Here is a 25809-nt window from a genome sequence, read left to right as displayed (position 1 = left end):
ATATGCAGAAACATATTCACTAATAGCTTAATTAAATATTAAATGATTTTGTATGTTTATTTTTAATTTAGAAACTAGAAAGTTTTTAGAAATTTTTTGTGGGTTGTATATGCAGGTTAAAGAATGCTTAATATCTGGGGAAATTAATTGGTACTTTTAGATGGGCTTGAATTGAATTATTCAATTTCTACTTAGGGTATAGTCTCCGGTACATGAAAATTTGCCATCCAACACACTTTCAGAAACAGATTAGATTTAGTTAAGAGGAATGTTCTATTTCTGTTGATTGTATTGAAGAAAAAGTGCTAAACGTTTCATTTTACTGCTTTATAGTCTTATATTGTAGTTGTTTGCTCCCTCTTACTCATTTGTGGTCATTGGGTTTTTGATGAAAAGAAAGGTTTTTTGCTTCTCACATAAGTCAGCAGAGTTGTGTCAAGACCTCGCTGACTGAATCAGGTTGTTGATTTAGCAGTGAGTGACTGATGGGATCCCTTAGCGAGGCCTATGATACCTCCTTGATGGTTTTCACTGTAAGCTCAGTGATTTGTGGTTCAAATAGGTAACAATTCAGAAAAGATGCATATTTAGGTCTGTGTTCTATTCCATACTGTGGAGAGAGGTAGAGCTATTAACATTTTTTTAATGCTGCCAAAGTCTTGGCAAGTTTTATTTTTTAATTCACTCTGTCTTCTTCTGCTCCCCTAGAGAGTGAGATAATGACACAGTATTGGCTGTATAACCAATTATGAAAAACCCAGAAACTGATCTCTCAATAGTGGTAAACTATTTACTCTTTTTGTTTCCTTTCTCCTCTAAGAATCACATTCTTTTAAAAGCTCTAATTCTTTCCCCACAGCAGCTGCCCCTAAAGGAAAGCAATGAGATTCAATTCAAAAACAGGCAGGCGTGGGGGTAGATTAATATAGGAAGAGGTACAAAATATAGCAAGAAGGATGAGTAGTACATATTGTTTGAGATTAATTCTTAGTCTAGTTCATTTTTCTACCAGTAACAGGAACATGAGGTATAAAAAAAATCTTGAATTTTAATCATTTCTACAACAACATGGTTATATTTTAAGAGCCAGGCTACTATTTTTTTTACACTTCTCTTAAATTTGCACAGTGCTTGACTGTTTAAGAAGACTTGGATATAGACCTTTTTTTTTTTTTTCCTTCTAAGGATGAGTATACAAATGAATTATTTTGAGTATTTTCTGTTTTTCTGAAAACCATGGATGTGAGTGGTCTTATTAGGATTGAAGAACAAGCCGTGGTTGACTACCATTTGTCACCTTACTGTGGCATCATTTATACCATTCCATTCGGTTACCCAGGCCATATAGTTCCTGTTTCTTTAGGAGTGCCTGGTCCAATATGGCAGTTATGGGACTTAGTTCTTCTAATGCATATGTGATAAGTGAAGGAAAATGAAATGATCTGCTCTGCCTGCTGCTTCATGGCATGTGTGATCAGGTACAATGCAAACTGTGTACTAATGATACGGAAGGGAGAAGCAAGGTGGACCCATCATAGGAATTGTTTCCCAAACTAAAATTAGTTCTTCTACATAGAAAAGTGTTGCCTTAATCAAGAAAGTTGTCAGTCATGCCTTCAGGGAACTTATTATCAAACAACTGTGATGGAGCAGAGTTAGAATCACCCCCTGCTTAGGCCCTGATGCTGCTGAGACTGAGGAGACAGCAAAGAGCCTGTTTGCAAACTGTGTTGTTTCGTCACTCAGTCGTGTCTGACTCTCTTGTGACCCCATGGACTGTAGCCCAACAGGCTTCTCTGTCTGTGGGATTTCCCAGGCAAGAATACTGGAGTAGGTTGCCATTTCCTTCTCCAGGGGATTTTCCTGACTCAGGGATCGAACTCGGGTCTCCTGCATTCGCTGCCAGATTCGTTACCACTTAGCCACCAGGGAAGCCCTTGAAACCCAAAGGAAATAATCCACCAGAATCCTTTATTATCTCTTACTTGTCCTCTCTTTTTAAAAAGGTGACAGTGAGCATAGGGGATTTCCTGACTAGACACAAGTGATCAAGTAGCATGAAAATTAAGCCTTCCTCTTTGAGAAGGAAAATAAAATAGTTAGCTTAGGTTAAAAGACAATGTAAATTGATTTCAACAAATAGTTATGACCTTATAGGGATATTATGGTAAGACTTGTATTTTCATAAAGGTAAATATTAATGGCCTAAAATTTTTTATTTTAAACATATTTTATCAAAAGTGTCTTTATTATTCACTAAGGTGAGCGTGACCATACTTAAATCTGCTCGGGCCATTGATCCATATGTACTGTAACACAACTTGCCGGCTTAAAGATTCATAGTTTGTCAGGACAGAGTAGAATTCACAGTCATTTTACTGTTTGGATGGTTATCAATCTAAGAACATTTTTGTTTGTTTCTTCTGGAAACAGGATATTTTCTGACGTTTTGACAGAATATGGAAGGTGGAAAGGTAGCAGGGGGATAAAATAAAATTAGGTTTCATTTTAGTGTCCTGTTAGATTGTGTGTTCCCTGTCCATCCTTTAAGAGTGAAACAGAGTCACAACGTGTATTGATGACGGTAATGGATGGCAGCTTCACTAGGTCTCCAGCAGACAGCATTAACACTTTTGTAAAATAATTTGGTCATTTAGCTCTAATATCTAGTGGGCTGCTACTGAGCAGCTGCTACAGTTAGTGGCATTATTAAAAATTATCTCCACATGACAGCTTTAACATTTTTTTCTGTTGTAGCAGAAATGGGCTGTAGAAGATAGCCAAGCACACACCACAATTTTAAAAGTTTTGTGGCAGGGCAAGGATTTTATTATTTATCAGAAAAATAAAGAACTGCCTTTAAGAAATACAGCCTGTTCAGTTCAGTTCAGTTGCTCAGTCATGTCCGACTCTTTGTGACCCCGTGAACCACAGCACACCAGTCTGCCCTGTCTATCACCAATTCCTGCAGTTTACCCAAACTCATGTCCATTGAGTCAGTGATGCCATCCAACCATCTCATCCTCTATCATCCTTTTCTCCTCCCACCTAAAATCTTTCCCAACATCAGGATCTTTTCAAAAGAGTCAGATCTTCACATCAGGTGGCCAAAGTATTGGAGTTTCAGCTTCAACATCATTCCTTCCAATCAACACCCAGGACTGAACTCCTTTAGAATGAACAGGTTGGATCTCCTTGCAGTCCAAAGGACTCTCAAGAGTTTTCTGCAACACCACAGTTCAAAAGCATCAATTCTTCTGCGCTCAGCTTTCTTTATAGTCCAACTCTCACATCCATACATAACCAATGGAAAAACCATAGCCTTGACTAGATGGACCCTTGTTGACAAAGTAATTTCTCTGCTTTTGAATATGCTGTCTAGGTTGGTCATAACTTTCCTTCCAAGGAGTAGGCATCTCTTAATTTCATGGCTGCAATCACCATCTGCAGTGATTTTGGAGCCCCCCAAGATAAAATCAGCCACTGTTTCCACTGTTTCCCCATCTATTTGCCATGAAGTGATGGGATCAGATGCCATGATCTTAGTTTTCTGAATGTTGAGCTTTAAGCCAACTTTTTCACTCTCCTCTTTCACTTTCATCAAGAGGCTTTTTAGTCTTTCTTCACTTTCTGCCATAAGGGTGGTGTCATCTGCATATCTCAGGTTATTGAGATTTCTCCTGGCAATCTTGATTCCAGCTTGTGCTTCCTCCAGCCTGGCGTTTCTCATGATGTACTCTGCATATAAGTTAAATAAGCAGGGTGACAGTATACAGCCTTGTCATACTCCTTTTCTTGTTTGGAACCAGTCTGTTGTTCCATGTCCAGTTCTAACTGTTGCTCCCTGACCTGCATACAGGTTTCCTAAGAGGCAGGTCAGGTGGTCTGGTATTCCCATCTCTTTCAGAATTTTCCACAGTGTATTGTGATCCACACAGTCAAAGGCCTTGGCGTAGTCAGTAAAGCAGAAATAGATGTTTTTCTGAAACTCTCTTGCTTTTTTGATGATCCAGCTGATGTTGGCAATTTGATCTCTGGTTCCTCTGCCTTTTCTCAAACCAGCTTGAACATCTGGAATTTCACGGTTCATGTATTGCTGAAGCCTGGCTTGGAGAATTTTGAGCATTACTTTACTAGCATGTGAGATGAGTGCAATTGTGTGGTAGTTTGAGCATTCTTTGGCATTGCCTTTCTTTGGGATTGGAATGAAAACTGACCTTTTCCAGCGTGTTAGTTGACCTATTAATATAAATGATATTTAAACTTGAACTTCTAATAAAACTGTTCTGGACACTTTGGTGAAGCAAAAAATAGCCCTTTGTCATTTTAGGGAAATTGACATGTTCTTATGGTAGGCTGCAGTCCATGGGGTCTCGAAGAGTTGGACACAACTGAGCGACTTCACTTTTACTTTTCACTTTCATGCATTGGAGAAGGAAATGGCAACCCACTCCAGTGTTCTTGCCTGGAGAATCCCAGGGATGGGGGAGCCTGGTGGGCTGCCGTCTATGGGGTCGCACAGAGTCAGACACGACTGAAGCAACTTAGCAGCAGCAGCAGCAGCAGCAGCAGTGAGAATACTAATCTTACTATAGCAGTTCAGACCTGTGCAGTTTACAGCTACTTGTTAGAAATGTGTTTCTCTTTTAATGTATTTTAATTGCCTCTCTGATAGGTAGATTTCCCAAAACTATGTGTTTGTTTTTTTTTTTTAATGGTTGGTACTAAGATTTAATGAAAAACTATTGAGAGTGAATGAAACATTAGGGTTGTTTTAACTGGAAGTTTCTCGTTATAGAATCCTCTGTAAAGCTTGTTTTGGTTGGCCAAAACTTTAAATAGGTTTAAAGTTTTACCAGTTGCATTTAATTTAGAATATTAGAATTTTTAAAAACATTGTAGTTAGTAAATGGATGTAAGTTAGAAACAACTCAGATGAACTTCTGAGGAGCTGTGATAGACAAAAATAAAATTTGTCAAGCAGTTTTTTATTTTACACTCTCCATATTTGGATTATAGACTTGTTCGTTTCCACTCTCCTCTCTGCCTCTTTCTGCTTCCTATCAGATTCCTTCATTTACTCTCCTACTCTTACGTCTTTCTGAAATGCTCCCAAAGCCTGGAAGAGACAAGATGCCTATTCTGTAAGAGAAAAATCATTTTGTGGATATTTATAGATAAGCCTAATGGAATTTCCAGCTCTATCATATCATTTTGGTTCCTCTTTTTCATCAAATGATGGGATAGGCTCTTTTGCTCCCTTCTCTGGTACGAGGAAGTTACAAGGAAGGATTACACATACAAGAGAAGTTGTTTAGTTGTTGTTGTTTCTTTGTCAAGCAGTTATTAAATTTATATTAGCATTTGAAGAGGCCCAGAGTTTGACTTCTAGGTTTATAGGTAGACAAAATATAATGGTATTTTCAATGCTGTTTTGAAATGATGTGGATATAATGGATTGCAGTGAATCCTTCAGATTAAATTCAAGTTTAAAAGCTTCCCTTTTGGATTTTCTGTATGCCTTTTTTGAAAAATCTTTGTCTTAAACTTTCCTGCTGAAACAAAAGCAGAATTACGGTTATATAACCTGTCTTATATCAATAACCTCAGATATGCAGATGACACCACCCTTATGGCAGAAAGTAAAGAGGAACTAAAAAGCCTCTTGATGAAAGTGAAAGAGGAGAGCGAAAAAGTTGGCTTAAAGCTCAACATTCAGAAAACGAAGATCATGGCATCCGGTCCCATCACTTCATGGGAAATAGATGGGGAAACAGTGGAAACAGTGTCAGACTTTATATTTTGGGGCTCCAAAATCACTGCAGATGGTGACTGCAGCCATGAAATTAAAAGACACTTACTCCTTGGAAGAAAAGTTATGACCAACCTAGATAGCTATACTCAAAAGCAGACATTACCTTGCCGACTAAGGTCCATCTAGTCAAGGCTATGGTTTTTCCTGTGGTCATGTATGGATGTGAGAGTTGGACTGTGAAGAAAGCTGAGTGCTGAAGAATTGATGCGTTTGAATTGTGGTGTTGGAGAAGACTCTTGAGAATCCCTTGGACTGCAAGGAAATCCAACCAGTCCATTCTGAAGATCAACCCTGGGATTTCTTTGGAAGGAATGATGCTAAAGCTGAAACTCCAATACTTTGGTGACCTCATGCGAAGAGTTGACTCATTGGAAAAGACTCTGATGCTGGGAGGGATTGGGGGCAGGAGGAGAAGGGGACGACTGAGGATGAGATGGCTGGATGGCATCACTGACTGGATGGACATGAGTCTAAGTGAACTCCGGGAGTTGGTGATGGACAGGGAGGCCTGGCGTGCTGCGATTCATGGGGTCGCAAAGAGTCGGACATGACTGAGTGACTAAACTGAACTGAACTGAACTGAACCTGTCTTATATGAGTATTTATAAATCTGTATTTGTATTAATTGCTATTTATTCTCTCAGCTCTTTTGTGCTGTTCTTTCCCCATAAACAGCTGGAGAGTTACCCGCGTTGTTGATTTCTGTTTCAAAATTTGACTCACATAGTCCCTTTCTTTGTTTTCCCATGTCACCAGTCTATGGCCCTAATCATCCCACGCTCTGGCCATTACATTAATCTCCCACTCATTGTATAAGAACTCTAGTCTTTTCCCTACACTTCATCTTACAAACTATTGCCAAATTTTTTTAGAATCTTTCATTGCCTTCCTGTTATGTAAACGGTGGTTTTTTAAGTATGGTCTGTGGGACCCTAGAACCTGAGGGTCCCCTTGATCTGCAAGGTTAAAATTATTTTTGTTTATTTGTTTCTTTTTACCATGTTGACATTTACTCTGATACAAAAGGAGTTATAAGCAAAACTGTTGATGCAGTTGCAGGAATCAAGGCTGTGGCACCCAGCTATGTCAGTAGTCATGCAGTCTTCTCTGCCACACATAGTAGGGGGGGAAAAAAGCCAGTTTTCCTTAAGGATATCCTTGAGAACTCAGTGAAAATCTTTAATTTTATTATATATTAACCTTTGGAGTTTATGTCTTTTTAACATTCTGTAAGATGAGAGAAGTACCCTTAAGTTGCATTCTGAAGTATGACAGTTATCACCGGGCAAAGCATTAATGGAAAGTGATCTGAGACCTAGACTTACCATTTGTTTTTCATGGAACACCACTTTTATTTGAAAGAGCAACTGAAAGACATGACCTGCACTTAACCTGAAAATGCTATTAAAGTATTTTTCCCTTTTCCAACTGTTTATCTGTGTATTTAGATTTTCACTTAAACCAAAACAACGTAAAGTGTAAGATTAAATATCACAACAAATATAAGAACCCAGGTGTCTTCTATATTCAGATTTAAAAGAGATTTGCAAAACTTCAAATGTTGTCACTCCTATCACTAATTATTTTGTTTTGTTTTGGGAAATAATTGCATTTCATCAAAAATGTGTTATTTATGTTAACATGCAGTAGGTTTGTTCTTGTTGTTAAATGAATAAATATTTTTAAAATTTCTTAGTTTTAATTTCTCATGTGGTAAATATTGATAAATATAGCCCACATAAACAAAAAAAAAAAATTCTTTGAAGTCCTCTGTTTTCAAAGTGTAAAGGAATCATGAGATCAAAGATTTTGGAAATTATTAGTCTACATGATAATATCCAGTCTCAAAGAAGTACTTTCCAATGGGGTTCATTGTGTAACTGCTGATTCTTTTTAATGTTTCTAAAATTATTCAACTTTTATAATAAGGGTAGCATCCAGTATCGTTGGTATCCTTACAGGAATTGGACAGCACAAATCTAAAATTTCCTTCCAGTTTTGCTGTTAAGATTCTTATTTGTAATTCTAAAGTTGTTACCCTATTCAGTAGTGAATTTTAGATACTAAATGCAATTGAAAGTCCGAAATTAGAGAGCTAGAGAAAAAGAGGCTGGGAGTGAGGGAAAGTGGGAGGAAGGGAGGGATTGATAGACTTGGTAAAGTGAAATAAGGCAACAATCTGAGTTTGTCCTGAGTTTAATATAGTCTCAGTAAACAGGCTTTACAAGTGTACTCTTAAACTTTCATTGAGCTATGGAAATGAGGACACAGTAGAATGAATAAATTCATAGGTTTTCAGAAATATTTAGATTGTTACTTAAAATGCCCTTTAAACCTTAACCCAGAAATGCTAAAAAGAACAAAAATTCCCACTTATTCTGACTTCTTGTTTTCTTCCTTTTAATGCAGTCTTATAAAGTGATCAAAATGTGGACCATAGATAGTAGGAAAAAATGTGAAACTACAAAATGTATGACATGGCTAATCAACCTCCTAATTTAGACAGACAGAAAAACTAAAATGTGGAAGTACTGCTTCCTGTTTCATTCTACCTTTAACACTGGAGAGGAGTAATTCAGGGTCCCCAACATGCTTTATGAGACATTGGCTTGTTTCACAATAGCATGAAGAAACTAGGAGCAAAGCTCAAATTGGAAAAGGAGAGAACTTTAAGGGAGACTGTAAGATAATTACTCAGGTTGATTCAGGCAAGATAATTCAGGTTTTCTTAAATTCCGTGCTGGTGGCAGATTTATATTTTGTCAGGGACCCTGGGTTTCCTGCTATAATACAGTTTTCCATATTCTAGTTTTTATGGACAGAGCCTATCAATATCTTCTTGCTCAGTTTGGATCATAAGATTCAGATTAAATTGCAGGGGGCAGTTTAGGTCATCCATGGCCAACTTACATAAGAAGGTTAGTCATTTGAATGAAAACTTGTCTAGGCCACAAAACCACCACATTTCTACATAAAGTAGGTGCATCCCTCTCTGTTTAAGTGATCTTGGTATTTGACTCTAAAAATAGGTCTGCATTGTGGTAAAAATGTAACCCATTTGTTTATCCAAATTGTGTGAAGAAAATCAGCTTTGACATGGCTTTTAAGTTCAGGCAAGAATCTTTTATCTGCCAAGAATTACTGAATTAATTCCTTTAAAGCTTTTTGTGATAATTTTAGGAAAATTTGAAGTATAAACAAAACTTTAAATGCTTGAAATGAAAGAGTTGAAGGTAGGAGAGAGTTGGTGTGGAATGGAGAAGCTACCTATGCAGCAGGTACTGCTGTGCGAAGTTCACAGGAGATAGAAGCAGAAAAACAAGGGGAAAAGGCAAGACAGTGAACTTCTAAGAATTAGTAAGCATCTCAAGCCAAGCCCTGGGAACATTATTGGTTCTTGGACCTTGAGTTACTTTGGAGGGTAGTTGATGAGCTCCCCAAACATGCCAAGCAACAAGTTTAGATAAACTTTTAGAGAGCAATGAAGTTAGCCAGAAGGAGCACCGATGACAGTGTTGGACACATATGGGGATGGAAGAAGAGAGGCATACATAGACCTAATGCCCTGAATACTGACCTGTTTACTTTCTACCTATAGTTATGCATATTTGAATAATTATAGCATAACACATCTAGGAAATCATTTGAATTTCCTTGAAGTCGGTCAGTACCAGGAATACCTATCATCCTGTGATAAAAAGACTAAAAGTCTATGGAAAGTAATAGTAATGAAGACTCTCACCTAATAGATAAAATGCACTTATTTGTTATTGATATTTACAACCCTCCTGCACTCATGGGCATTTGTTTTTTAGTTTCTTCAGTTTGAAGTGCTCTAGCTCTAGTGTAATAACTAAATAGTAATAAGTAATGTATTTTAAATGTTTCCTACACTGTATTTCTGAGAGGAATTAGCCCTTCATGGCTAAAGAACTTTTGATATATCTTGAAACATCATAAAAGTCTTACTCAATGGATCTAATATGCACTTAATAGTTAAGATATGTTTCAAGTTTTTCAGTAGCCCAAATGAGCAAACAGTTCATATTAAAAAAATTTTGAAGTGATTTTTTTGGATCTCACCCCTAAAGCAAAGGCAAAAAGAAAAAAAAAAGCAAAAAATAAACAAACAGGACTATATCAAAATAAAAAGATTCTGCACAGCAAAGGTAACCATCAATAAGATGAAATGGCAACCTACTGAACTGGAGAAAATATTTATAAATCATGTATCTGATGAGTTAATATCCAAAATATATGAAGAACTGATACAACTGAGTAAAAAACAAAAAATACCCACAGCAGTCTGATTGAAAAATGAGCAGAGGATCTGAACAGAAATTTTCCAAAGAAACATATAGATGGATAACACATATGTAATGTATTCAGCTTCCCTGATCATCAGAAAAATGCAAATCAAAATCAACAGTGAGATATCCCTCACACCAATGAAAATGGGTATTTTTTAAAAGACAAGAAATAACAAGTGATGACAAAGATGTAGAGAAAACAGAACCCTTGTGCCCTGTTGGTAGGAATGTAAACTGGTGCAGTCACTATGGAAAACAGTTTAGCAGTTCCTCAAAAAATTAAAAATAGAACTACCATGCTGCTGCTGCTGCTGTTGCTGCTGCTGCTGCTGCTAAGTCGCTTCAGTTGTGTCCGACCCTGTGTGACCCCACAGACAGCAGCCCACCAGGCTCCTCTGTCCCTGGGATTCTCCAGGCAAGAACACTGGAGTGGGTTGCCATTTCTGTCTCCAGTGCATGAGAGTGAAAAGTGAAAGTGAAGTCGCTCAGTTGTGTCCGACTCTTCGAGACCCCATGGACTGCAGCCTACCAGGCTCCTCCATCCGTGGGATTTCCCAGGCAAGAGTACTGGAGTGGGTTGCCATTTCCTTTTCCATACAGCCCAACAATTTCACTTTTGGATATTTATCCAAAGAACATGAAAATACTAATTGGAAAAGCTATATGCATCCTTGTATTCATTGTGTCATTATTTACAATAGTCATAAATGGAAACAACACAAGTGCCCATTGGTGGATGAATAGCCATTGAAAAAGAAATGAAATCTCATCATTTATGACAACATAGATAGACCTTGAAGGTATTATGCTAAATGTAATAAGTCAGAGAAAAACAAATACCGTGTGATGTCACTTATATGTGGAATCTAAAATCTAAAATAAAGAAAACAAAACTCACAAGTACAGAGAACACCGTGATGATCTCCAAGAGGATGGTGGGTGAGATGGGTGAAGGGGGTCAAAGGATACAAACTTCCACTTATAATAAGCCATGCGAATGTCATCTGCAGCATGGCGATTACAGTATTGTAGTGGATATTTGGAAGTTGCCAGGAGAGTAAATCAAAAAGTTCTCATCAAAAGAAAAAAGATTTTCTAAAAGTTATTATGGTGACGGATGGTCATCATTCTGCAGTATATACAAATAATTGACTCATTATGTTATACACTTGAAAATAATATAGTGTTAATGTCAGTCATATCTCAATAAAAGAAAAAGAAAAAAGTAACATAGGAGATGAGACTTCTAGAAGAGTTGAAACATTTAACTTAGGTATTACATTGTATGCCTCCACCTTTAAGAAACATGAGGGTAATATGCTTAGATCGTCTGTTTTTAAGATCTTACTGGCCTCTAGTGGTAATATGATGCTATAGTTTAACCAGTTCTAAAATCTTAAAACTGACCAAAAATAAAGCCATTTTGAAGATGTAGGCTGCCAATAACTTCACTGTTTCAATTCAAGCTTAGCAGTACTCTTGAGTGTACCTGCGGCAAGCAGCATCTTCTTCCGAAAGAGATCTATCCTTTATTCTTGTCTCTGAGTCACCCCCACCTGTTTCTTTTGAATGATAACTGGTTTTGCCCTGAAGTGATCTCCCATTATTTTAGTGCATATACACTGGTGATTACCGTGTCAAACTCGTACTAACAATTCTTCCCAAAGTGTTTCAGCCCTCTTTTTTTGCAGACTATAGGGCCAAATCTTCCCTCTGTCAAAAACTGTTTATATTTTCTTCAGAGGAATTTTAAGTTTATGTGTGGACCACCTTCCTTGATTTTGAAGCATCTTCCATTTGAAACGTGCATTTCCGAAGCATGGCAGTGATCTGTCCCTTTTGCCTTTGTGTCTGTCACGCAGATGTGAAAGGGCCGCCTACCCACCGTCTGTCTTGTGGCCAGTCGCCCTACGCCGACACGACAACGTGGGAGCGGAGGTACTGCATCCTCACAGACAGCCAGCTGGTGTTGCTCAACAAGGAGAAGGAGGTGAGGCTGGATGTTGCTGAGAAAAGCTACTTCCCTTTTCTGACCAAATTCCTGAACTAATCTAGTTTCAGATTTGCCTCTTGATGAGTTACACTTATGAAAATGGAGGCTTTATGAATGGAGACTCTTAAGTGGTTCCAAAGCACTGCCAGCATCGTCATGATGAACACGATTGTCACGAAGCAATGACTTCAACAAGACCGGGCTGGATATTCACTACAGGATAGTGAAAGAGATATTGAGTTGAGTAATTTGGAATGAGAATGGGTTAGATTGTGTAGACCTGGCCCTGAAATTATATCAATCTACGGCGGAGCCTGGTGGGCTGCCGTCTGTGGGGTCGCACAGAGTCGGACACGACTGAAGCAACTTAGCAGCAGTAGCAGCAGCTACTAGAAGGGTTTCCCTGGTGGCTCAGATGGTAAAGAATCCACCTGTGGGAAACCTGGGTTCAGTCCCTGAGTTGGGAAGATCCCCTGGAGGAGAGCATGGCAACCCATTCCATTCTTGCCTGGAGAATCCCCATGGACAGAGGAGCCTGGTGGGCTACAGTCCACAGGGTCGCCCAGAGTTAGACATGACTGAGCAACTAAGCCCAGCACAGCTATTAGAAATTATATCAGTCTCGCTTCTTACAAGTAACTAATGGCACAGCCAGCAAATTAATTGAAAGAAATTTAATGAAGGGAGTATACAGAGGTATGGCAGCAAAAGGGACCCACAACAGGGTGATAAAGTATACATTAAAGCAGTTATCACCCTGGACCTTCAGGGCAAGGGAAAGGAGCAGTTTTTCTGGAACCCAGAGAACTGTAGTTGCACAAGAGGGCCAACAGCAGTAGCAATGGCTGTACAGAAGAAAACACAACTTCTACCAAAACAAAAATGGCCAGCAGGGAGGAAACACTAGAGAACAAACATGCCTACTCTCTTTTCCTGCTTTCTGATTTCTTGCCAGTTACCTACTGGCCAAACCTAACTTAAAGCCAAAGGAAAAGATTGCTTTTGATGTGTTCCAGAAATCTGTTTCCTAAAGCACAGCAAGGGAGAGAAGGGCAAAGAATAGATCTGGAGAGACAGAATGTACTAAGTACAGACATTGAGTTCTAGGTAAATTTTCTGTGCTTCTAAGTAAAAAAACCCTTGAACTTATGTATATACCATTATTACTTTACTCCCCAAACTGTTACAGTGTACAAATTCTTCCACATCCAATAATTCGTTTGCCTCTTGGTGATTTATCAGATGGTTGACTTGGTAGGGCCAGAAAAGCATCTTGCTCCCAACCTCCACAGCATAAAAAAATGATGAGTATGATCTTGACCAAGAAGAGGGATAATGGGGAGGAAAAGAGAAGAAGGGATCTCATTCAATGAAGGAGAAAGATTAATTGCCAAAAACATATGTAAATAATTAGAAAGCCGTTAAGAAGAATATTAGTTCCATAAGTCATCCCTCCAGAAAAGTGAATTCAGTTGAAGCAAAGCACAAAAAATACATTTCTTAATTCTTACCTGTGGATTCCTATACCCTTTTCTCTTCTCTCTCTCCTTCTCCTCTGTACCTTTTCTTTCCCATCTCTTCTACTCAGCATTCCTTAACATCGTAAAGGCAGGGTCATACAAATAAAGCAATTTCGATTTTCATCTTTTCTTTTCATAGGCGGTACTTACTTGCAAGGGCCTGGCTAATGTGCCCTCTATGAACTTAGTTATTCTTTTTCTCTAGTCATTGGAAAATGTCCCTTACTTTTGTTACCATTTCCCTACCTGTGACCCTTTTCCAGTATTGTCATATAATGAAATTTGATTTTATTGAAATAATTCAATAAAGGTCTGGAATAGGATAGTACATGTTGTTTTGTTTCTATTAAAAATTGGTAGGGTACGTATTAGTATAGAATATTTCTAATTACCCAATCTGAATAAACAGATGATTCAGAATGCCCATTTAACCCCATCTACTCTGTCAGCAGTCTTTTATCAGAGCTATTAGTGTGGAGTTATAGGAACGTATCACTTACCATCTTTTTGCCCTTATCTACTTCAGTTTAGTAATGTAAGGAACCAAATAGCCTAAAGATACATAGCACAAGGTCAGGAGTGTGCCTTAGAGAGACCCATGATGTAACCCATGGATGATCAATTGAGTAATCCAGGCTTGGACCCCCTTTAGTCCCATAAAGTAACTGTCCATGAGGAATGATGATATCGAAAACGATTTCTTACATACTTTATCCCTTTTTAAAAAAATTTGCTTATTTTTGATTGAAGGATAACTGTGCTACCGTATTGTGTTGGTTTCTGCCAGACATCAGCATGCTAGCCATCGAGAGTAGCCCTAGACATCCGGGGCACCCTTGTCTTCCACTCTCCATGTGACTCTGTAAACCCCCTTTCTGTTTCTGCCTTCCTTCATCCTTTCCCGCCTCCTGAAACCCTTTTCACTACACCCTCTGCAACTCATAGTCTGTCATCAGTCGAATCAGCTCTTTCTCTCACCCCTTCTCTGAAGGCGTTCCTTGATTCTAGATCTCCCAAGAACCTGTAGCTTTCTGAGGACACTGCCTCATGTGAGGCCCTGCCAAGTGAAGGCTGTTTTCCCCTCATGGCCTTCCTACCAGGCTTCCTACCAACTCTCCTGGACTCGTCCTTCTCAATCTATGCGTGGTGAGGGACCAATTTTTTCCCTACCTCATCATGAATAAAAAAACACAATAATTTGAATTGTGAAGCAAAATGAAGTTTTAAAAAGACAAAAGTCTAAGCCTAAATTTTTTATTAGATTTAACAAAAAAATGAAATTGCAGTTCAATAATAGTCATAATAAGAAAAGAAGAAATAGAATTACAAAAATTGTACATGTTTATGGAGAGTGTGCTGTAAAATGAGGTGAATCTACTGGTAACACAAAGCACACTTCTTAATTTCTATGTTGTTAAATTGTTTAAACAAACAACTTGTACAACAAAACAGAACAGTACAGGACCTTGGACTATACTTTGAGTAGCACAATCCAGAATGATTTCTGAGATGATTTTTTTACATTTCCTCATATATTCTGACTCCTCTATGTTTCTCTACCCTCACTTATAGCTGTTATTTTGCTGCTTATTTCATTAAGAAAATTCAGGCACTCAAGAGAACTCTTCCTATGTCTACACATCCACCAGCAACTATTTCCTTATTCATTGATTTCCCTCTTTTCACTGTGGTTGGATTACCTAGGGTCCAGCTGTCAGCCCCTCCCTGTGCCCATTCTTGCCTATTCAAGAATATTTCACTGGCAGTTCTCCCTTATTCCTTTTACATCTTCAGCTCTTTGCTCTCTGCTAGATTGTTCCCATCAGCGTGCTATTATTTCTTCCATTGTAAAAGGAAAAAATAAGGCTGCATTAATCTCACTTCTGTCTCCATTTACCATCTCTTTCTCTGCTTCTCTTCATGCAAAAACTTAAAAACTTCTAGCCACTTTGTTTCTAATTCTTCTCTTCCCATTCTCTCTTAAACCTACTTCATTCACACTCTGACCTTTGCGGCTTTGTGAAAATTGCGCTTGTTGAGCTCACTGGTGACCTCCACAGTGGTCACTTCTCACTTCTTGTCTTACCTTATCTTTAAGTTAGTGGCATTTAATGCAGTTGATCACGCATTCCTTCTGTTAGCACCGCTTTCTTCACATTGCTTTCCATGACACTCTGCTCTCTTAGTTTGCTCCCTGTCTCTGGCAGTTCCTTCTGGGTCATCTTTGGAGATTTCTCTCCTGCTCTTCTGATCTCAACAAGAGAGTGCTACGGAGTTCAGTCCATGAACTTCACTTCTTTAGAAATCTCATCCAGTCTTATAACTTCGAATAGCTCTCTAAAGCTGATGATCTTAATTGTATGTCTTAAACCAACACAACTCTTTTCTTCAATCAAGTATCAACCTGCCCATTATAAACCTTTACTTGGATATGACTTTGTCCCTGTTTTAAGCACATCAGGCATGTTCCTACCTTGAGACCTTAGCCTTGACTTTTCTCTCATATATTTGCATGACTCACTTTCTCACCTTCTCCAGCTCTTTGCTTGTATATCACTTGCTCGGTATGGCTACTCTGACCAAATTACTTAAAATTGCAACCCCTCCCTGTATCTCCATTCAGAAATTCTGATCTAATTATGTGAATCTTATTTTTTTTCCCTGTAGTATTTACCACCTTCTAAAATGCTATATAATTTATCATGCTTATTGTCTCTTTTATATAAGCTTTTGAAAACGTTCATTGCTCAGTCGTGTCCAACTCTTTTTGACCCATGGACTGTAGCCTGCCAGGCTCCTCTGTCCATGGAATTCTCCAGGCAAGAACGCTGGAGTGGGTTGCCCTTTCCTAAGTCAGGGATTTTGTCTGTTTTGTTCAGTATGGCACCCCTCAGTGCTTAGAACAGTTCTTGACACATACGTAAATTCTCAACAAATATTTGTTGAATGAATTTTGAAAAAGCCAGATTATAAACTTTTAATTCCTGAATATCCATTTTTAAAAATTTAAGTTTGAAAGGAGCCGAACCTTCTGTCTTTTCTTTTTTATGTGATAAGTCTTCTCTCAACAATAGGTGTAATAACATATTTTTTTTCTAAGACCGGGTAATAAAAGTGGAAAAAAAATCCGTAAGATGCTTTTCTGTTGTTGAATGTGAAATTCCATCTTTATTCATTGAGCACCTGTTATGTGTGCAGTATTGTGGTTGCAAAAATGCAGTTTTGTTAGGAACACATTCAGGTAAATTAAAAGTTAAAACCCATTTGAAACTAGGAACAGAGGTGGTGGCTGCACACCGTCATGAATATACTAAATGTTACTGAATTACTCACTTTACGATGGTTAATTTTATGGTACGTGAATTTTACCTCAATGCAATTTTTTAAGAGGATTATAATATTACCACAAGGGAAAGATTAACTAAGATATTGCCCTGGATACTATATGGTTTAAAGTGGAGAATAGACAAAAAAAAAGGATTTACAGAGAAGTTTACGACTGAGTCATGTGTTTAGGGACAAACAGAAGCTCACTTGGAGGAAAAGATGGGAAGGATATTCCATGTACATATAAAGATGCAAAGTCAAGAAACATTTCACATCTCTTTGGCAAACTCCAAAATATTCAGAATTCTTGAAATATAATTTGCAAGAGGAAGATAGATAGATAGCTGGCAAGAGGTGAAGAATAAAGTTCTTTAAAGGCCATGCTAAGGAATTTAGACTTTATTCTGGAAATGATTTGGATCATGGAAAGGTATTTAACAGGGCAATGACATCACATTTGCTTCTTAGAAAAGGAGCTCTGTTGATCATGTTGAAAATTGAGTGAAAGGGATTGGAAGGAAATAGATGAGTTATGTTACTGCAATAGACCAGGTAAGGGGTGACAAGTTTACAGAAACAGTTTAATGTCTTAAGACAGGTGTGTTCTACCATTAAGTAGGAAAAACTGGATTAAGTCTCTAGGATAAGAAAATGTTAAGGCATACTTATACCTGCTACTTGAATTTTATTTAATATTCTGTTATTTTCATGGTAGGAAAAGATTAGAAATCTTTTTTTTTTTTTAATTGTAAGAACCTGAATATACTGTCACTCTTTTACATTCCACCCACACACGATCATGAGGAATATAACTCTTATCCTTGGAGTTTTGTGCTTAACAATTCACAATTCCTTGAAACAAGGAGTTTAAGGAATTTCCTGCCAAAATTATCCTAAAAAGCTGTTTTAAACCTTAATCAACTAACTAATCATGGGGGTATTTATCGCTGTGTTAATAAGATCAAGTAAGAGGGTTCTGCAAGGGTTTAAACTGAATCCTTAGCCAGACGCTGTTGGAATGTGGGAGGATTCTGTTAGTCTGGTATCACTCATGTATTCAGTGCGTGGGGTCTCTTAATGCTCTCTGTTAACTCTGCACTTTTCCTGTGTTCAGTGGAAACAGGATGGGGAGGGATGTCCATGGGAAGCGTGCTGAATGCACGAAGCTCCCCGCTTGGGAAGGCAGCAGCAGGATAGACCTGGGCAGGATGCTGAGAGAGAAGTCTGCCAGGAATATCACCTTGAGAAATGATTCACTGATTCGGTAAATTGCTTCATGCAAATTGTGCCAAACAAACATTGCTTATGTGTTATGAAATACACTTCCCTGCCTGGATGCCAGGATAGGCCCCAGCTGGCTTGGCACCAGCATGGTTCAAAGAAGACGTAGGAGGCTGTTTGAATTCCATTTTGCTTGCAAGAGATAAGACCAAGTCAACCAGAGATTAAGGAGCTGAGGGAAAAGGTAGAGAAGACAATCATGACCCCACCCCCACCCCCCGGAGTGCAACCAATACAGAAGTACAAAAGAAAGCTTAATTTCTGAGTTTCTTTCTTCTGGCAGTAACAAGTCTTTAAGAATGGCTCCTTTTTCCTTCATTCAAACTCTGCTTTCTGTATCTGGAATTTTAAAAGCTGGGATGCTAGTGTAAAGGCTTCAAAGTAGTAATAATGCAATTTCAAAATATTTTAAAAATATTTTTCTGCCTTTCAGAAAGCCGTATTTACACTCAGATATATTGATGAAAATAGCAGTTAAACTTTGTGCAGATAACTAAAATCAAGTGTTATTTATCTTGGAGTAAACTACCCATGGCATATTTCATTCAGAGCTGCTTTTAAGTTATTCAGCAGATACATAATGTACTCCTGTATGGGAATTTACTGTTCAGAGTTTCAGAGAATAAGACACAATTCTTTCCTCTCTCTCCAGTACCAAATTTAGTTGTGGGAATAGGATAAATAATTTTAAAATGGCATTTGATAAACAGCACAAGTAAACTGGATAGAATAAAAGAAAGAAATCTATTTATTCTAAAGGACTATAGTCTGTTGTCATTAAGATGCTGTTGGCAATGGCCAATTACCAAAGGAAGCTTAAGAAAGGAAGGGGGTCAGAGTTATGTGTTATGAATATTAATCTGTGGGATGTATTGGAAGAGGGAAAGATAGGAAGGAGACAGACCAATTAAGAGACCACTATTCCTCTGATCTAAAATTTTGAATGGTTTCCCAGTGCTTCCTGAATTATTCATGGCCTGGTATTAAAGCCCTCCCATGTGGTTATAATATATTTTGGTATTCTCTCCCACTTCTCCACCTTAAGAGACTCTAGCTAAATTGACTAACTCCAGGTTCCAAAAGTAAAAAAAATAGTATATTTACCAACTTCTTGGCTGATGTTATATTTTTTTGTTTGCCTAAAATGGCCCCCACATCTACCTATCAAATATTCATTTATTCATTTGTGAGTTGTAACTATTTTAAGGTTTGAGAATCTACCGGTAAATAAAGCTGTTAACTTATGCAGGATCAGTTGCACAGATGAATAATTATGATCCCATGTATAAGTATAGTGGCAGAGAAAGATCTGTTATTGGAGAAATCTCAGGAGATATGCCCTAACCTGCCCTTAGGGGATTGATAGAAGGGAAGGTTCCTGAAGAGGCAATGCCTGTCCTAGGTCTCAGGGTGGATCAGAGTTGACCTGGCAGGTATGGAATAGAGAAGAAACAAAGAAAAAAAATCTTTCAGACTGAGACAACAAACTCAGCAAAGGCACTGAACTACAACATAGGGAATATGTTAGGGAAACGCAAGCAAATTGGTATTCCTAGAATGTAAAGTGCGAAGCTGGATACCCAAACAGTGGCCAGATTGTGGAAAACCTGGTATACTATATCAGGAACCTTGCACTTACTCTGTAAGATAGTAGTTTTAAGATACTTTTAGCAAAACAACCCTTTCATTGTAGAAAAGCTTACATAGAAGCCCTGTACAGCAGGTAAACTCCAGATTACACTGTGATTGAAGCAGAGATGCGAAGAACTGACTCATTTGAAAAGACCCTGATGCTGGGAAAGATTGAGGGCAGGAGGAGCAGGGGATGACAGAGGATGAGATGGTTGGATGGCATCACCAACTCAATGGACTCGAGTTTGAGTAAACTCCGGGAGTTGGTGATGGACAGGGAGACGTGGTGTGCTGCAGTCCGTGATGTCGCAAAGAGTCGGACACTACTGAGTGAGTGAACTGAACTGAAGCAGAGAGGTGCCCTCCTTGTCACGTCCATATATGAGCGAGCATACCATCTCTTTTTTGAAAATCACTGCAAAGGAGAGCAACTGAAGGCCGTTAAGCCTCAGAATGACATGGTTCCAGTTGCATTTTTGAAATACTCTGTTAACCCACATACAGAATAGATTTAAGGGGCAGAATATCACCAACAAAGAGACCATACTAGTAGTTTGGATAAGAGAGAATCGAGGCTTTTGGCACCAGCTGTGATGGAGTACTTGGTACAAGACTAGCCCTCCCATTGCAAACAACACAAGACTGGACCAAGAAATACACATAGCAGCTATTTTTCAAACATTGGACAATAGGCAGCCAAAGACAGTGGTGGTCACCACTCTCCTTGAAAAAAAAAGAAATGTCAGAAGATGTACAATATAAGCCAAAAGAGGTTGAAAGAAAGATAAAAATTTCTCTCCTGTTATAGAACCTGAAAGATACACAATTTTTAGAGTAATTCAGTATACAAGTAAATGTGAACTAGTAAGCTAAATTAGGACAATTGGAATGTAAAAAATTGTTTTTTTTAAACTGTCTTTTTTAAAACTAATTTTCTTTGGCTGTATGGCTGACATTTGTAAAACTTTTGCTTAGTTCATTTGAAGATACTTGAAATATTATACCTCTAACTTTTAAGAAGCAGGTTAATGTCTTTAAAAGGATAATTTATGTAAGAAGCAAATCAGTGGTGTTGTAAAAGGAAATTATCCTTAAGAAACACATTTAGAATAAAAGTAAACACTATTCTCCCTTATATTGAGTCAGAAATAAAATGCCCTAAACTTAAGAGTGATGCTGTGAATAAAATCATTCATCATATTTTAAGTTTCAACTGTGAAGAAAAAAGTGTGCATTGAAACTTTGAGAATTTAATTGTGAGTGACATTTAGGTCCAAATAAGATGCTTGATATATTTTATTTATTCTCTTCTTAGATATGATACAGATAAAGTATGTGATAATGGAAACCATGTCTTTCTTTTTCCTGGTTATGACCTTTATGAATTTCCACAGAAAGGATTGTAGGTCATTCCCTCCTAAAATATAAAAAATAACTCCTTTTTTCTCTGTGGCTTAGGTCTTCATTAATTCAGATAATAGGCATTTGGGGGAAACTATTGCAAAAATAGTTATGTTTATTCAGGTTCATCTGTTTGTTCAAAAATCCAAACTACTTTCCCCCCCCACCCCAAATTTACCTCCATTCTGTCCTAAGGCAGGTAGAGGATACATTTTTACCTTCCCTACTAGGAGGGGGTTATTTAACCTCGGGGCACTACTCTTTTAATTATTTAAGTAGATATCATTTCCATCCTGAAAAGGTCAGATGACTTAGATTACTGTTCATAAAGTTTTCTATTACAGAGCTTTTGGAAGAGTTAATGTCTTTACTGATGCTATTATTTGATATCCCATTATGTTTTAGAATTTTACTTTTCTTAATTCCACTAGCAGTAACTGTAGTTACAGCAATGAGGAAACGGGGAATTTTTAGTCTTACAAAGTGTGAAAATTGTCAGTCCTTATGAAGACATGAAAATTTTGCTCTTCAGACTCTCAGTAACGCAGAGAAAACCTCCTTTGGTATTGTCCCCTTGACCCAGTCATAGGACTTGAGTTACTGAGGCAAAGCAGGAAGCAGATACACTTAAGCTTGTATCTGTCCCAGTTTTGCTGGATCAACTGATGTGCCCATAGTAATCACCTGGAGAAATAAATTATTCCTCATCTGTAAAAAGGGGATAGTAATAATAGCTCCCTCATAATGGCACACATGTAAATCCCTTGCTTTGTGCATGGTAGGAACCTAATGCTAGTCATTATTGAAATTTGTTTAAAAATGTCTATATTGGAGCCAAAAGAATTAGAGACTATGATTAATTGTTGCTGAATTGGTTGCCTGCACCCACACTGGGGTCCTAATCTAGGCCAAGGGGTCTTGGTCGAGGAGGTTCTTTTTTCCACTCAGATTCACACAACCAATAATAGCGAAACTGGTGCTGAGAATAGAATAGCTCATAGTTTATTCAGTAACCAAAGAAATAGACACTTGTGAGAATTTAGTTCGCAAATCAGCTTCTCAGCCTCATTCAGGTGGAGACACCGTCTATATAGAAGGGCTGAGGTAAAAAGGACAGAATTTCGTAAAGAGGAGGAGGATATTCATGAGCTGTCTGAGGACAAGGGTGTGGTTTGTACACAGGACTGAGGGGCACCCCTTTTCAGTCCTTATGTGGACTTTTCCAGTTGTCACGGCAATTGCCAGTTGTCGTGGCGCTCGTGGGTGTGTCATTTAGCATGCTAATATGTTAACAGTGAACGTATAATGAAGATCAAAGTCCACTGGAGATCAGGTCTTCCGCCATCTTGGGCCTACTTGGCCCTAGCCAGTTCTTGTTTTTCTCTCTGTAACTTCCTCTTTCTGTGATTGAGCCTGAAACTCAGATAAGGGCAGTTAGTGCCCATTTGAGTGAGGGGCAGGGGCATGATTCTGAGGCCTTGGTACCATAATTCCTGACATAGTTTGCCAAACTATTTAAGATGTTATGAACACTATTCTTAATTCCGATAGAGGTTACTAATAAAATCTCATTGTGAAAAGTTTTTGCCCTTCTCCCAAAGTAAGATGACTTGGTCTTTTGCAATTACCAAAACTGGGGGAAGAAAAAGGAACTCAGAGCCATCTCATTAATTCACAGTGATTACCGGTGTGTAAATTATAAAATAGTTAATGGCATCAGACATCGTTTATACCATTTTTAGTTCTCATTCCACGTGTACAATCAGAAAGAAAAATTATGCCAGAAAAAAATATTTTTCAGGATTTCAAAAAGTAGTCTCACTTGTGGAAGAATATATGCCATTTTATGCATGTATCTGTATGTTTTGACTGAAAACATGTATAGATAGTATTTTATTAACTATCTCTAAGTGCCTACTTCTAAAATTGGAGAAAATTTGGGTGATTTTACTACTTTTATCTAACAAAACTTTCTTTTACAAGAATTTTAGACCGAAATATTTCTGGCTGGTTGTATTTCCATTACCTTACTGAACGGTGGACAGAATTGGAACTCGTGGACAGGTTTCTGATGCGAAAGAATCTTAACTTGTGTGGGTGTCTTGTTTTTGGTTCCAAGCTCCTCAAGCAGATACACACCTGGATGTGATTTGAACAGACTTCATGAAAGCTCATTTACATACTCACCTTTCCTGATCTTTCAGTTTTCTTTTTTAAAGAAAAGCTTCCTAAAAGGAGTTAGTAATACTTTAACCATTGTGTAGACTTTATTTCCCCATTTCTTCTATTTTGCTCTGATGATGGCACACTCCTACCTTCATCACCTAAAAATGTTATTCAGTCAGAAGGTACTCATGGCACAATTAAGTTTCATCTCTTTTTTGGTTTACTAGATACCTGTGGAGGGAGGACAAGAGCAGCAGGCAGATTCCACCAAAGGGCGATGCCTGCGGAGAACTGTCAGTGTTCCTTCCGAGGGTCAGTTTCCTGAATACCCGCCAGAGGGCGCCGCTAAACTGGGTAAGCTACTATGTAAAAGGAAGAAATTACTAATTTGTATCCAGTAATTTATGGACTTGTTATTGAGAGTGTTACAATAAAAGAAAACATCTTGCATTTACTGTTAAGTACGTACTTTAAAATATAGTCAGAGGTCATTAGAAAGTTTTATTCTTTATAACCAAGTGATAGCAAAGCTGTTTTACAGAGATAAAATTTATCTGAGCACTAGTGTGGTTGTAGAAAAATCCTAGGCATGTCGATTGATGTGTTGTTTCTGATTTCACTGCTTGGCTTTAAATTTTTAAAGAGTGTTAGATGGTTCTGTTGAGGCACTAGGGAGTCAGTTTTGGTTGAAAACTTAGTATTGAATGGCTTGTGTCCTGTGCACATAACTACTGGTGTTGCCTTGCACAGTGTAAAGTTGGATTAGGCTAATTTACCTGAGCCAATTTTATATAGCTCGTGTAAGTTATTTTCAGGCTTGTATTTAGAGTGGCTGACACAAGGGAGACATCAAAAAACCCCACTTGAGTTGTTACATACTAAAGGAAGTAATGTCAGTATCAAAGCAGTTCTTTCTCTGTTTCTCACCAAATGAATCTGTTTGGCCTTGCATACTTAACAGTGGATATTTAGATAATTAAAATAGTCAGGTAATTTTAAGGGAATATAATGATGCTAAATGAAATAATGAGAGTTTGAAACATAGGAGTTGCTTTGGTGTTTTTGCATTGTAGTAGTAGGGTTCGCTCAGTGCACCTAGACATTTAGTCATAGACACTTTGTAGGTAGGTAAAACAATCATTTGTTGTCTCTTGTTTTGTTACTATGGATAATTCTGTGATTTGGTTGTAGCTTTAAAAATCAAGATTTGTTTGCTGGTTTGTTTTTGCCTTTTTCTTCATATCTTTTCACTTTCTAAATGGAGCTTTGTCAGAATTTGAATCCTTTGGTTCCCTTTTTATCCTATGACATTTGTTGCTTTTCTAGACATCAGTCAGGTTAGCAAACACTTCTTCAAGGGGTCCTGCTTGGAAGAATCAAATTTTCCTCTGATCCTGTTTCCATTCATCCTTCTTTAAAATGTGTTGAAACCAGTTCAGGTGTGGGCTTAAGTTATATTGCAAACCTGTCTGGGTGTGACCATTTTATAGCCTGTTTGTATTTCATATATGAGTTTTGTGTGAACTGGACTAGCTCAGAGTTGCCTTCTTTCAACTCCTTTGCTGTCATTATTTGTAATGTTATGTTGATGACTCTTTCTCATCTTCTCTGGGATTCTCTGACTATTCATGGTTTGATCCACAAAAATCGGTCGATTTTGAGGCAGTGAAATTATAGTCTGAGTGATTATTGTGATTTTATAGAAAGGGAATATATAGTACATTGTTAAATTTATGGCCAACATTCCAGGTACAGGTCCCAAAGACAAACTAAGGTGAAGTGACTAAGATGTGTAGTCCAGAGCCAGCCCTCTTACCTTCTGTTCTTAAAAACAGATTTGGCAGCCATCTTGGTTCATGCTTGTCCATCATCATTTTTGGAGTGGATTTCCTAAATTTAGCACTGGGAGTTATCACTCATAAATTTTAGAGAGGAAAAGATTCTTTTAGAGCCTTTCTTCCTTACATGCCAGTCTAATGTTGAATTAGATAATTATTCTTTTGTTCCATTCTTACTTCCCAGTGATTTGTCTTGAGGCAGAATTTCCCACTGTCAGATATTTAATTGAGTAATTGGCTGTATCTCTCTCTCTCTCTCTATATATATATATATATACACACACACACACAGATATACGTATACATATATATATATTTTTTATGCCAGTCCCTAAGAATGAAAAGAGGTACAAGGTAAGATCTCTGCCTTTAGAAAATTCTTTTAGGGAGATAGATTGTTGATGACTGTTCACAGTATATGCTATTACTGTGGCAGATTGTGTGTGGTTTGGAGATGTAGTTGGAGACGACAGCATTGAGCTCTTTGGCAAGCAGATCATGAAGGTCTTATAGGTAATTGTGGGAG

General features: G+C 37.9%; 1 protein-coding gene across 7 annotated transcripts in view; it reads left to right on the top strand.

Moving 5' to 3' along the window:
* RASAL2 (RAS protein activator like 2) overlaps positions 1-25809 on the top strand; it is a 394323-nt gene that overhangs the window by 187692 nt on the left and 180822 nt on the right. For all 7 annotated transcript variants that reach the window (XM_040263908.1, XM_040263910.1, XM_040263909.1 and 4 more), the window contains exons 2-3: positions 11988-12115; positions 23673-23799. In XM_040263908.1, coding sequence (XP_040119842.1) covers positions 11988-12115; positions 23673-23799 — 255 coding nt within the window. The remainder of the gene's footprint in view (positions 1-11987; positions 12116-23672; positions 23800-25809) is intronic.

Source organism: Oryx dammah, unplaced genomic scaffold, assembly GCF_014754425.2.
Source record: "Oryx dammah isolate SB20612 unplaced genomic scaffold, SCBI_Odam_1.1 HiC_scaffold_21, whole genome shotgun sequence".
Taxonomy (NCBI): Eukaryota; Metazoa; Chordata; class Mammalia; order Artiodactyla; family Bovidae; genus Oryx; species Oryx dammah.
This window is presented reverse-complemented; position numbering and strand designations above follow the sequence as displayed.